Source organism: Tympanuchus pallidicinctus, unplaced genomic scaffold (genome assembly GCF_026119805.1).
Source record: "Tympanuchus pallidicinctus isolate F22 unplaced genomic scaffold, pur_lepc_1.0 scaffold15, whole genome shotgun sequence".
Classification (NCBI taxonomy): Eukaryota; Metazoa; Chordata; class Aves; order Galliformes; family Phasianidae; genus Tympanuchus; species Tympanuchus pallidicinctus.
The window spans coordinates 36,639,141-36,652,549 of record NW_026294669.1 but is presented as its reverse complement, the minus strand read 5'-3'; the positions used below and the strand labels follow the sequence as shown (position 1 = coordinate 36,652,549).

At 46.4% G+C, this 13,409-nt stretch overlaps 1 protein-coding gene across 1 annotated transcript in view; it reads right to left on the bottom strand.

The window, feature by feature from the left end:
* SLX9 (SLX9 ribosome biogenesis factor) overlaps positions 1-13,409 on the bottom strand; it is a 49,798-nt gene that overhangs the window by 1,693 nt on the left and 34,696 nt on the right. The window contains exons 3-5 of the mRNA XM_052674554.1: positions 10,267-10,335; positions 5,185-5,338; positions 621-689 (exon numbers count right to left, since the gene is read on the bottom strand). Of these exons, the coding sequence (XP_052530514.1) occupies positions 621-689; positions 5,185-5,338; positions 10,267-10,335 (292 nt within the window). The remainder of the gene's footprint in view (positions 1-620; positions 690-5,184; positions 5,339-10,266; positions 10,336-13,409) is intronic.

Genomic DNA, 13,409 nt, shown 5'->3' with positions numbered 1-13,409 from the left:
ACCTCATGCTATGCAGAGGTTAAAGAGATTCTCACCTACACAACCACCAGAGGCTTTCCAGGAGCATATCAGCTAGAGGTGCATGGGCCTTAGGAGATCGAGCCACAGCTGAGTGCTGCAATTCCAAATCAGAAAGCTGAGGCAAAGGGCACACCAGCCTGGCTGTGCACACTCACTTGGCTTAAATCAAGTAGGAATGTTTAGTATGGGCTTGTTCTGAAACCCCAGAGATCAAACCCAGGAGGCCAAAGCTAGGATTCTTTTCAGTGGGAAAGGAAAAGCAAACTCTTTCAGGAGTAAATGCAGCTTCCTGTGCTCTCTTACATGTTATATGAGACAGAAGTAAAAGTGGAGTGAATCCATCCACAATTGACTGAGTTTTAGTAGGGTTCTGAACAGGACACCTGCAATGTCCTGTATCATATAAAGAGAACTGGCTGCACAGAGAGGTTGTATGATCTTCATCCTTGGAGAAACTGAAAAGCCAGCTGAGCAAGTGGCTCCAGGTGACTCTGTCTGAGCAGAGTGGTGGACCAGATGGTCTCCAGAGGTCCCTTCCAATCCCAACCATTCTGTGATTTTGAGCAAGAATACCCAACATCTGATAATCAGGAACTTACAAGAGCCTGTGTTTCTGAGCTTGTTTCATCATACAGAAGTCTGCTGGTTCTGCCTTTGCTTTTACATGCCTGTGGAGAGAAGAAACAAAACAGAGAAGAGGTAACTTAGCAATTGCTGTTGAGATGGAAATTGTTCAGTGGCTCTTCATCTGCCTTCCCAGGAAGTACAGGTAATTGTTCTGAAATCATAGAATCATAGAATGGCCTGGGTTGAAAAGGACCACGATGCTCATGCAGTTCCAACCCCCTGCTATGTGCAGGTCACCAACCAGCAAACCAGGCTGCCCAGAGCCACATCCAGCCTGGCCTTGAATGCCTGCAGGGATGGGGCATCCACAGCCTCCTTGGGCAACCTGTTCCAGTGCCTCACCACCCTCTGGGTGAAAAACTTCCTTCTAATACATAACCTAAACCTCTCCTGTCTCAGTTTAAAACCATTCCCCCTTATCCTATCACTATCAACACATGTAAACAGTCATTTCCCCTCCTGTTCAAGTACAGAAAGCTACAATGAGGTCTCCCCAGAGCCTTCTCTTCTTCAAGCTAAACAACACCTGTTCTCTCAATCTTTTTTGTAGGGCCCCAGCCCTCTGATCATGTTAGTGCCCTCCTCTGGACTCGTTCTGCGTCTTTCTTGTACTGGGGCCCCAGGCCTGGACACAGTACTGCAGATGGTTCCTCACAAGAGCTGAGTAGAGGGGGACAATCACCTCCCTCTCCCTGCTGGCCACCCCATTTTTAATGCAATTTTTTCCATAGCCAGACGGTAATGGAGATGCAGACTCCTTCCATCACACAACGATGACAACTCTGGAGTCATGACCAAATGGACAGGAGGTAAATGCACTATTTTTATAAATAAAACTATCATTTAGTCCTAGAATGATCTTCAGATGATCATACTTGAATCATCTGCTGCTTCTCTCTAACTTCTAGCTCGAAACTATACCACTGCTTAGAGAAAAGATACCACGGAACTTCCTCACTGGTCATGTATCACCCCTCCACATCTCACGTTCCTTGTTAACACTGCAGAGCTTCAGCATTTGCATGAGCCATTACAGGCATTGAAAGAGAGCTGCCAGTCATGCTGCAGGACTGTAAGGCTGCACATGTATTTTAAAAATGGTAGCATTCCTTTCTCCTTGGAAGCATACACCCTCACCAAATGTTTGTGAGTTTAAGTTAGCTACCGTGTGCAGCTAAGGCACAGCAGCAAGTGCAGATATGCACTCTCTGCAGCCATTTTCTATTGCTGAGCAAAGTCTGAGGAGGTGTAACCCCATCCTGCTCAGCTGCTGAAAGCACATGATGCCTAATGCCAAGCAGCAACAGAAACCTACAACAAAGCCAAGGGACATGTAGAAATGGCAGTGGGACTTGAAGTGCACTAAGACGGAAAATTATTGGAAAACTGGACAGCAGGAAAAAAGAGCCACTGAACTAGAACATCAATGGTATGGTGGCAGCTGGTGGATAAAGCTTCTGCATGAAGAAGCTCTGAGTTCAGGGAAGAATAAGACTTCGGAAGAGAAGGAAGGCTCTGCCTGAAGATGTATACTAGTAAAGGACAGCACAAGGTATTGATTACTCCAATATCAGTGCCTACAGCTGCTCCTGTGAAAGGATTCCATGACATAGAGCCTTGGGCAACACAGCAAAACTAAGAAAGAGGGCAGGAGTCTGATCCTTTGCTAAGCCTACGCACCAGGCTCCCAGCACAGCCAGAGCAGGACTGCATTACTCTCCCTGCTTCTCAGAGTGCATTCTGGGAAAAAACCTATCTTCCTCTCTGACCCTAGATCTTTCATTCTTTAATTTTTCCATTTTCTCTTTTCTCTTTCCTGCCTGCCCCATGTCTCTTCACCCTACACGGCTTCATCATCTCTCACCACTTGATCACCTCCTGCTCCTCATCTCTCCCTCTGCCCATCCTGGAACATTTTATTTTTCCTCAGATCCCGGTGGACACAAGCTGCTGTAGGCTGCTCTCCTGCTATTCAATTCCCCTCCAGCAGAGGATACTGCCAAAGCTGCCTGACAAACCAGACACACCCCAACAAGGCGGATGTACATCAGTCAGCACCCAGCCTACATGAGGACCAGGAGCCAGGCAGTTGATGCTCTCACACTGCTCACATACTCTCAAGGCCCTTTTGAGGTCACCCTAGCACAGCCAGCATTATGCAACAGATCCGTCAGCAGATGAGAAACTGCAATCAGCAAGAGCAGGCAAACAGCCACAGGGTTTGAGCAGTTTGCGTCATGTTGCTGCATCCAGTGGTATAGCAAGACAGTGACAGAACAGACAATCTTTGTATTCATTAACCACTTGGCATGGGGATGGTTTCCTGTTCACCATCCTCATTTGCCTAGATTGCTTATGGCATCACAGAGAAAGCTCTTCACAAGTTGGACAGCAATCCATGCTCACCAGAGCAGGGGCTTGCAGCCTCTGTGGCTGCTTCACGGTGCACCAGCCCTCTGAACAAGGAAAGTGTATGGCCACAACCATGCCAGCATTTACAGCTCATGGACTTTGAGCTGATTGCAGTTTATAAACATGAAGCAACCCTCCCAGAGCTCTCTGCTCACTGGCTTTATAGGTTATACCTAAACCAGGCACCACAATATTCCACAGCAAGGAGCAGTGCAGCACAGAAAGCTTCCTGTTTGCACTGCCTCTGCAACTTGCTAACTTTTTTGATGTCCCTTATGTCTCGCAATGGAGATGAATTATTTCCTAACTGCATTACACTTACCTAATATAGACTATTATATCCCAAGCTTCTCTGTCTCCAACTCCTATCCAGGCTGAGGACTCCTCAGATCACTAAGCGACCCCTTCTGCAGAAGCTGGGCCAAAATCTTCACCATCTTCCTTTCAAGTTCTACTTTATCTTCTGAGGTCGTCCACAATTGCAATCTGCACTGACACTGTGAATTTCTTCTGGGGAAAGCAATCCCCAAAAGAAGCAGTCAACCCATTCTCTCTCCCCCTGTACTTGCTTTCTGCAAACCATTCCCTCCATACAGCCGTGACTTAACCTCCAAGGTGGACAATAAGGAGGGAGAACCACCCCTGAACACAACCTGGAGTCAGATGCCATATATGGTTGGACATGATTGTGGAAAGAAGTCAAAACCAACTGTTTCCACTCAGGTTAAGTCTTGGTCCAGCACTCCACTCCCTTGCAGAACTCTGTACTTTTGCTGCTCATTCCACTGAGAGGACAGACTGACTGAACGGCCGATAAAAAAAATGTTATTCAAAGAATTAAGAGCCAAGTTCAGAAAGGAAATATTTTCCCAGGCTTAGATACAAGATACGTATTTGCTGTTTGTTAGAAGGGTGACTTTCCAGAAGAACAGCACACTGCCAACTCAGTCACGCCCTGTAGTAGCTGGGTCAGAGTTTCTTTCTGGGGCACCCCACAGCTCACAAGAGGTTCTACGGTCATTTCAGCCTTGATATTCAACCAAAGAAAAGGGTGCTCTGCAAGGCAGCCTTATACTTGGCTATCCTCTAATCCAAATGCTTGCTTAATATGATCAAAATAAGTTTGCAGTTTCAACCCCTACTGAGTAAGTAGAAGTACGAACATTTGTTCACCACGCAGAGCTCTTCTATTCTGCACTAGGAGATGGAAAAGCATCTGCAGCACTGACTGAGCAGGCAGTGAGCGTTGCACCAAAAAGGAGAAAACACAAGGACAATCAGAACACACCCTAAGGCTGGCTGGGATGGCTGAAGCGTGAGTGTCAGAGGATCAGAAATAGTTCTTCTCTTTCAGTACAATAAAGGGAAAAGAACAACCATCTTGTACTCTCATCCAAAATCATATTCCAAGCCAGCAGGGTGAACAGAGAGTCTGTCTAGACAGTAAATCTCTGCTCGGCTTGAACTGTTTTGGGAGAAAGCCTGAAAGTTTGGAAGGACAGAACACCGGGCTGCATCATGGTCAGCAGCTCATGCAGGAAGAGAGCAAACAATCCCAGCAGGCAGTACTGTGCTTTGAATCCTAGCTCTCCAGATCTGCTTCCCTCTGTCACACCAGTTAGGTGAATTTGGGAAAGCCATCAACCCCATATTTGCCACCTGCAAAACAAGAATTAGTCCCCTTTAAATACTACAGCCTCCTATAAAATATAAGATTCCTTTTATTGCAGCAAACACCATTTCCTGAAAATGATGAGAACAACCTTCATTATAAAACATTCATTATAAAACACATCTCAAGTGCAGATCCACAGGTGAGCTCAGCAGCACTACACTCTGGACGCTTGTGTATCAGTCCTTCCATTCAGAATATCCAGTCCCTCCCAGTCTGTCTCATGCCAAGTCACCTTTAAGCAATACAGTTCTCATAAATGTGGATTCAGAAGGCATATTTAAGCTTCTTGCAGCAAGAGTAACAAAAAAAAAGCGAAATGTAGGTGAGGTCCTGTTCTCCTAACTATGGGCCCCAAGCTTGTATCGTTTGTAGCTACAATCTGAGCTGGAGAGTGCTTTAACTTGCAGGAAAAAGGGAAATAACACAGCCCATTACTAAGAGACACATACCTCTTGGATGGCTTCCTGCCCTTGATACCTGTGGTCAGATCAGAGAGCTCAGGCAGGGCTTCCATCAGTGGCTGCATGTCTCCCACAACAGGTGTTGCCTTTCGCTTTGCTTCAGCTTTTTGCTTCTGCTTGGCTAGCTTCACACTTTCTATTTCTGAATGAGAAACAATAATTTAATTGGGTAAGTAGAAATGTTTTTCAAACAATGGTCTCCTACCAGAGGCATGCAGTAGACAAAGATGAACTTAATTTCAGTTTTTCACTCAGAATTGGACAAGTCAGTGGGAGGTGTGAACAGAAAGCTGTGCAGTCCTTGAGGCTCTCTGGTGCAGAAGTGCAGCTGCTCAAGCCTTATGGAACCAGAAACCCCAGCAAAACACATTCTCTTCCACACCAGCCCACAGATGCCTAGCTGGATACCCCACCTGTCCCAGACATCCCTTTACAGTACCATCAAATCAACCCAGCAGCATGTGCAAGCACCCACTTTCTCCTGCCAGGTGGGCCTCGAAACCTGCAGCATTGCCTTGACGTTCAAGTAGTTGGGGTGGAGTGAGACACAACGGGAAATCCTATTTTCTCTTCATGCACCCAAGGGAAGCTGCAGCTCCCAAGGCCTCTGCTTGTCACGGCATTGCAGAACTGGAGAGGTTAGACATGATGGAGCAGAACAACAGCAGCTGCACAGCCAAGAGCACTGAGACAGGAAGGCTGTGGGCTTCCAACACAAGGCCACAGAAGCAGGACTGAATCTGCAGTACTTTTAGTGGAAATATGAAAGCAGCCAGGCTACAGAGCACAGGCAAGATGCCACCTGGGATTCTCAGTCTAACCCAGATGATCACGTTCAATAATGCTGAACTGAAACTTAATAGCTAGCTGCTTGCACCTTTAGTATTTTTGTCTTGTTCACCCCCTAACTAAGCTGTTTCAGTCAAAGAGCAATGGTTTCTGATAACGTGTAATATTTATTGCACATGGGTGTTTTTTTTTTACAATCTGGATTGTAAAAGCTTCTCTGCACAGCAATCCCTGCCAAGAACACAGCTTTCCATTCTACATCACTTCTTTTTATGGTCTGGCTTTATGAGTACTTCAGTACTTTCATAAATAGCATGCACTCAAAATTTTCAGACACCTGATTCTGCACAACCATCCCAAATTCTTTTCCAACAGTATCTGGTGTCTGAGAAGCCATACGATGTGTGTATTTTGAAATGTGCATACTTCTAATGTTTGAATCATTACCTAATTTTTTTCTCTTCTCTAGTCTCTCCTACAATGATTTATTGGAACTGAAGAAATCTCCCAAGTTTTGCATTTGCACTACTGGGCTGAACTGTAGTTCTCAGGGTCTTGGCATCCAGTGTCAAGAAAACAGTTCTGGGATAAGAAGAAACAACAAACTCTTGGGAATATTTAGGAAAGCACAGATTTAATGGTAATAACTATCTTCTCAGACAGAAGTAGTTCGACCTGAAATTTTCTATCTTGGTTCCTTACTGAAGAAAAGCTGACATATTTTATTTATTTTCCACCAGTTTGTAGCTTTAGAGCAGAGAGGAGAAAAGAGGCCATTTTAAGGGCCAGAACAACATACCTAATCTTGAGTAAAATTGATTCTATGAAAGCATACATACAAGAGGGAGTGATTAAAAAGAGCATAAGAAGCCTGCTCCTAGGCTTTCACCTCCAAAGCAACTGACCATAGCTGTAGGAGCAGTGCTGTCATCTACTTTCAGGAGCATGTCTTCTTACTTACATAAGATATACTTTCTTATGTAGGTCCCATGTAGTCCTTTTATTGTTGATCCTGAATCACAAAAAGCTGCTGAGTGCTTATCTTCCTCTACAGCTTCTGGTATCAGTCAGAGTTAGATACAGGATGCCCAGCCAGGAAGATCTCAACTGTGCGCCAGCAATCCTTTCCAATGTTCCCACAAAGTATCAGACACATAGACGAGGAAAAACTTGCATGAGCACAGAATCTGCAAGTTCCAGGCCAGCTGTAAGGACTACAAGAGGTGAGTTTTTCTGCTCAGTGGGGACACTGACTGCACATGTCAACCAAATTTGGAAGTTAATGGCTGATGATAATGAAGTTTCCCTAGCACTCAGGGTATTAAATTACCAGCCAGAGACACCTTCACGGTGACTTGTGCAATCACAGGTTGATGGACTTAAGCTCAAAGTGCAGTGAGAGCTTAGGAGCAGAGAGCATATGGTACCACAGAAAGGCCACATTGCTCAATCCCCAACACAATCTGCCCGCAATTCTGTTGGATAGAAGGGTGTGAGGGAAAAAATAGTCTCAAGAATAGCTCCAGGTGGCATAAGGAATCCCTCTGCCATTCCCCATGCCTCAGCAGTATCTCAGAAGCTGACACACACAGGCTGCTTCTGCTGACAGTGCAGACATGCCAGCCAGGTTCATAGAATCATAGAATCACCAAGGTTGGAAAAGACCTAAAAGATCATCCAGTTCAACCGTTCACCTATTCCCAACAGCTCCTACTAAACCATGCCCCTCAACACAACATCCAGTCTTTCCTTGAACACCCCCAGGCTCAGTGTCTCCACCACCTCCCTGGGCAGTCCATTCCACTGCCTGACCACCCTTTCTGAAAAGTAATACTTCCTGATGTCCAGCCTGAATCTCCCCTGTCATAGCTTGAAGCCATTCCCCCTGGTCCTATCACTAATGACACGAGAGAAGAGGCCGACCCCCAGCTCACTACAACCTCCCTTCAGGAAGTTATAGAGAGCAATGAGGTCTCCCTTGAGCCTCCTCTTCTCCAGGCTGAACATTCCCATCTCCTTCAGCCTCTCCTCATATGGCCTGTGTTCCAGACCCCTCACCAGCTTTGTTGCCCTCCTTTGAACACGTTCCAGGGCCTCAATATCTTTCTTGCAGTGAGGGGCCCAAAACCGGACACAGTACTTGAGGTGCGGCCTCACTAGCGCTGAATACAGGGGAACAATCACCTCTCTGCTCCTGCTTGCAACGCTGTTTCTGATGCAAGCCAGGATGCCACTGGCCTTCTTGGCCACCTGGGCACACTGTCGGCTCGTATTCAGCCGAGCATCAATCAATACCCCCAGGTCCATTTCCTCTATGCAGTCCTCCAGCCACACCGCCCCAAGCCTGTAGCGTCGCCTGGGGTTGTTGTAGCCAAAGAGCAGGACCCAGCATTTGGCCTTGTTGAAACTCATCCCATTGGCTTCAGCCCAGCTCTCCAGCCTGTCCAGGTCCCACTGTAGGGCCTCGCTACCCCCAGGCAGATCCACACTTCCAGCCAATTTGGTGTCACCTGCAAATTTACTGAGGGTGCACTCGATGCCCTCATCGAGGTCATCAATCAAGATATTGAAGAGGACAGGCCCCAGCACCGACCCCTGGGGAACACCATTCACAACCGGTCGCCAGCTGGATTTGACTCCATTTACCACCACTCTCTGTGCCCGGCCCTCCAACCAGCTCCTTACCCAGCCAAGAGTGTATCCATCCAAGCCTCTGACTGCCAGCTTCTGCAGGAGAATGCTGTGGGAGACAGTGTCAAAGGCTTTGCTGAAGTCTAGGTAGACCACATCAACAGCCTTTCCCTCATCCACCAGATGGGTCACTAGATCATAGAAGGAGATCAGGTTGGTCCAGCAGGACCTGCCCTTCACGAACCCATGCTGGCTAGGCCTGATCCCCCGGTCACCCTGCACATGCCGCATGATCTCCCTCAAGACAATCTGCTCCATAACCTTCCCTGGCACCGAGGTCAGGCTAACAGGCCTGTAGTTCCCCGGATCCTCCTTACGACCTTTCTTGTAAATGGGAGTCACGTTGGCAAGCCTCCAGCCTTCTGGGACCTTACCAGCCAACAAGGAGCGCTGACAGATGATGGAAAGTAGCTCGGCTCTCACCTCTGCCAGTTCCCTCAGCACTCTTGGGTGGATTCTCATCTGGCCCCATTGACTTGTGACAGTCCAGTTGGAGCAGTAGGTCTCTGACTGCTTCTTTCAGAATCACAGGGGTGTTAGTGTGCTCCCCAGCCGAGATTATCAGGTCAGAGAGAGGAGTATCCTGAGGATAACTGGTCTGACTTTTAAAGACAGACGTAAAGAAGGCATTCAGAACCTCTGCCTTTTCTGCCTTTTTCTGCCTTTTCCTTATCCTCAGGTTGGGGATGATGTTCCCTGCTCCACGAGGAAGCAACAGCAAGCCTCTTGTACACCTCTGGAAAGGTCTCCATACAAGACCATCTCTAATTGCCTTGCAGGATGAGGCTCCTTGACTTGACTCACATTAGCATCTGCAAATGAGTCTCACTCAGAGCTGCGCAGAGAAAGCACAAGTCTAAAGACTTTAGACTTGAGCTTTAAAGATTACTCAGGACATCAAGCACATTGCAGATAACTAATTGGAGTCTGTACATCTTGCCAAGAAAGTTGCAGCAAAAACACAGACACTCTTCCCATAACAAACAGCAACATTTCTGCCATGGGCTGGGTTTGTTTGGTTCTTATTTCATAGCCTCTAGAAGTGCAAGTCAGTCTGGTGAGTAGGTTCATTGGGGCATGTGGGGCAGTAACACAGCCAGCAAAGAGACATCCTTTGTGGAAAAGCAGAAGGTCCCACTGCAGAGCTCCACTACTTTTCTCAGAGGCCTGGGAATAGCCAGTGGGGCTCAGCTCCAGGTTGTCCTACATCCACAGGATGCTATTAGCCCATGACTGCACAGCTGGTCATAACTGTACAGGAGCTTGAAAAAGTTCAAAGAAACCTTTTCAGACCTACACTGGTACAACATCTTTCTTGGATAAATGAAGGGTCACAATGCACGTGGAGGAATAACAAACAGATTGGGGTAAAGAGTCAACCTTAGTGTTAAATGCCCTTTGAATTCAAGAAAAAAAACACCAGGGACTTTTTTCCCCATTTGCTGAGGATCAGGCTTGAAGACTTTTGAGAAGCATTCAGCCCCCCTGGCCAATCTGTTGTCCTGCCACAGCCCACTTTCACCTGCAGACAGAGGAATCCAGCAGTCACCTCGAGGCGCCCCCCAATTCAGCAATGCTTTGGGTACTTACTCTGTAGCCATCTTTCTTTCCTCAGCTTCATTTTTTCTTTTTTTGATAGAAGTGTTTTTTCTTCCAAACCTAGAGAAAAAGGGAGATGTGAGTGAGATGAGGACTGGTTCTGTACACCAGTTCTCTGTTGGGCTCATCATAAAGACAGATTAGCAGAAGCAGCAGCACAGGCACTATTTCCTTAGGCCAGCTAGTTATCTTTGAGAAAGGCTTCTCAAGAGAACTCTCCCTCTTCTTGTCTGCATTCTCACAGTAACCAGGCCTGAGCAGCTGACATCTCCTGAAAGCTAGCCATGACTTCTGATCACTCCCCAGTTGTCCACACAGTGAGATGAGTTGCCACAGATCTCAGTTAGGCATTATTTCCTTGTTGAGACTGCATGAGCAGCAGGACTGCATGATTGCCAAAGCAAGATAAACTCAATAAACCAGTGAGGACAGACTTGGAGAGCCTACAGTTACCAGAAGTAGAAGCAAAAAAGCCAGTTTCAATTTGAAAATGTGCAGATCAATAGAACCATAAAGATGAGTAACACACTGTGGGCACATGAGGACTGAAGGAATGGCTTCCTGACGTGGCTACTGTGAGCAGCAGCCCATCCTCCATATCTGCCCAGACAGCACGTGGCAGGCAGCAGGACTGGGAACAGCCTGAAAAGCACAGGTCTGTGGATCAGAAAAAGGCTCACACACACTCCATACTAATTTCAGTATCTCTAAAACAGCTGTTGCTCACTGATTTCCAATACCAAGGGGAAAAAAAAGAGAAGTTTTTACTGGAGATGCATTGCAGATACTATACAATTTTATCTTATCTTTAGTGTTTAAAAATAAATGTTTAGTCAACTTTTCTCCTGAAGCATCCTGTAAATACTGCTACAGGAATGCTAGTAGAGAAATAAGCTCCTCAAATACTGCTTCTCTCAGCTTTGGCTATTCTCAAGCCTGAAAAGGAGAAAAAAAAAAAAAAAAACCCTTCAAAGAAAATTCAAAGAAATTGGATAAATGAATTCAATAGAACTCTGAAAACATTTCACTGATGACTTTTCTGAAGCTTCAAATCTTGCACAATGATTTAAATAAAAGCTGAATCAACACTTAACGACTCAATGCAGGAAGATCAGAAGCAGCCTGATGGGGTGGGAAGACCATTTCAGAAGGGTAACAAAAACAAGTTGAGTTTGAGTTTCCAAAGGACACAGCGAATCCAGCTGTTGTTTTCATTGCCTCTTGTCCCACAAAACAATGTTAGTGCAATTAATGTACCTAAGAAGTAAGAAATAAAACCATACCTAAAACAACCGACTTAGATAAGCTGCCATCAGCTGCCCCCTTCCCTGTGATTTAGTGGGCTCTGGGACTCCTTCGAGTCTCCTCACCAAGTTGTCTAAACCTTGGGCTGTAGCCCCCAGAGGCCCCTCTGCAGCCAAAGGACAGCTGAGTGCCAGCAGCCTGCTGCTTGCCTTCCCTGAAGGCTACCTGCCTTCATGCGTCTGACTTCTGCTCCAGCCAGGATTAGTGCTGTATATAGCAGCAAAGATCCAGACCAAGTTGTGCACATAGCATCTGCCTCCTGCTGTAGCTGCACAGCCACCACAGCCAACATCCCGCTATCCCCATCCAGCACTGCAAATCCCTACGATTTCACTGCCAAGGAAGCAAGGACGGATCAAGGAGGTCAAAATGTGAACAGCAAAACTGCATCCCAGCAGTGTGTGAGTGGCCGCTGGGACTGGAAGCTTCTTTCTCCCTGTACTTTGTGCAGACCCTGGCTGTTTGAGCACTGCCAGCTTAGGAAAGCAGCGGTGCTGTAGTGACACGTCCCCTTGTCTGAAAACATGCTCATTACTTCATTAGAGAAACAGTGCCAAGTGGGATTTGTTAGTGAAAAAAATTTCAGCCAGCTGGCCAATTCTAGTAATAACATCAATTCTAATATTTATTTTTTTCTCCCTAAACAGCAGCAGAACATTTAAGGAAACACAAAAGCTGTTTTCTTGGCAAGAGCCCAAACTCTTCGCCAGCAGGAGGACTGAGGACTGAGTGCCTGCAGCCGCAGCAGTGTGGGGTTATGCAGGGATGGGCAGCAGAGCTGCAAAGCCCCAGGGCTTTGCAGCTGTCTGGAAAGAGCTGCCTGTTTGCACCACCGAGGTTCCAGCCTCCTTGTGCCACAAGGCATTCAGCTCCAACCTGGGAAGGTATAGGAACCAGACCAGCTCATCAGTCCCCACCCCAGGGAGGGCACTCCCTCTTCCAATCATGTGTAGGGCACAGCTAGTCTGTATCAAGCCCAGTGCTGTGCAGGAACAGCGCTGCATATTACACACGTTTTCATTCCAAGCATCCTTCCTCACCCATCACAAGGGTGCCTTTTGCTTTTCTTTTTTTTTTTTGGCGCTGGAAGTTACCAAGTGGTATTTGGCAAATTCCAGTCACAGCACCAAGTGCCAAAGCTAGTGGAAAATCCCTGGAGAGCTGCTCTTAGCCGGGAGGCAGCATTTGGTTAGCTAATTAACAGTGCAGGCTGTCCCCAGGTAGTCTTTATTTTTATTTAGATTGCAAGTACCTCTGAAATCAGAGCCAGACTGCAGATCCATTTGAATTATTTTTCCATTAAATCAGAAGTGCTCAGGTCCCCATCTCCCTCCAGCCCATTCTACATGTAATTTAACAAATGCTGTCTTTGAAACTTTGTTCATGGGGAAAAAAGGATTATCAAAGCCACCTACCTTAGCTGAGGTAAGTTTACACATTGCAAGCTTGATAATTATTCCTTTTAATGAGGATGTGTTTTCCTTCCCTCTGATCACCTTAAACATATGCAGATTGAAAAACAGCAACATATTTTTGTCCACTGCAGCAAGAGTTTTATACTATCCCTGGTGACCCTCAAGATTCTGCCTGCATGTCACAGTTACTTTCACAAAATTTCACTTCTAAATAGTTATGGGTTGGGCTTTTAGGTTGTTGTTGTTGTTGTTTTTAAAGGACTGCTGTCTCAGTCTTTACACGAAAAACATATACAGCCCCGAAACACATACAATCCAAATTTATCATTTCTAGGCATTCAGAAACAAGCCCAGCATAGGTATGGGGCTAGGCTAAAGGCTTCTTCCAGAGTCTCACTTTGGACAGCACAATGA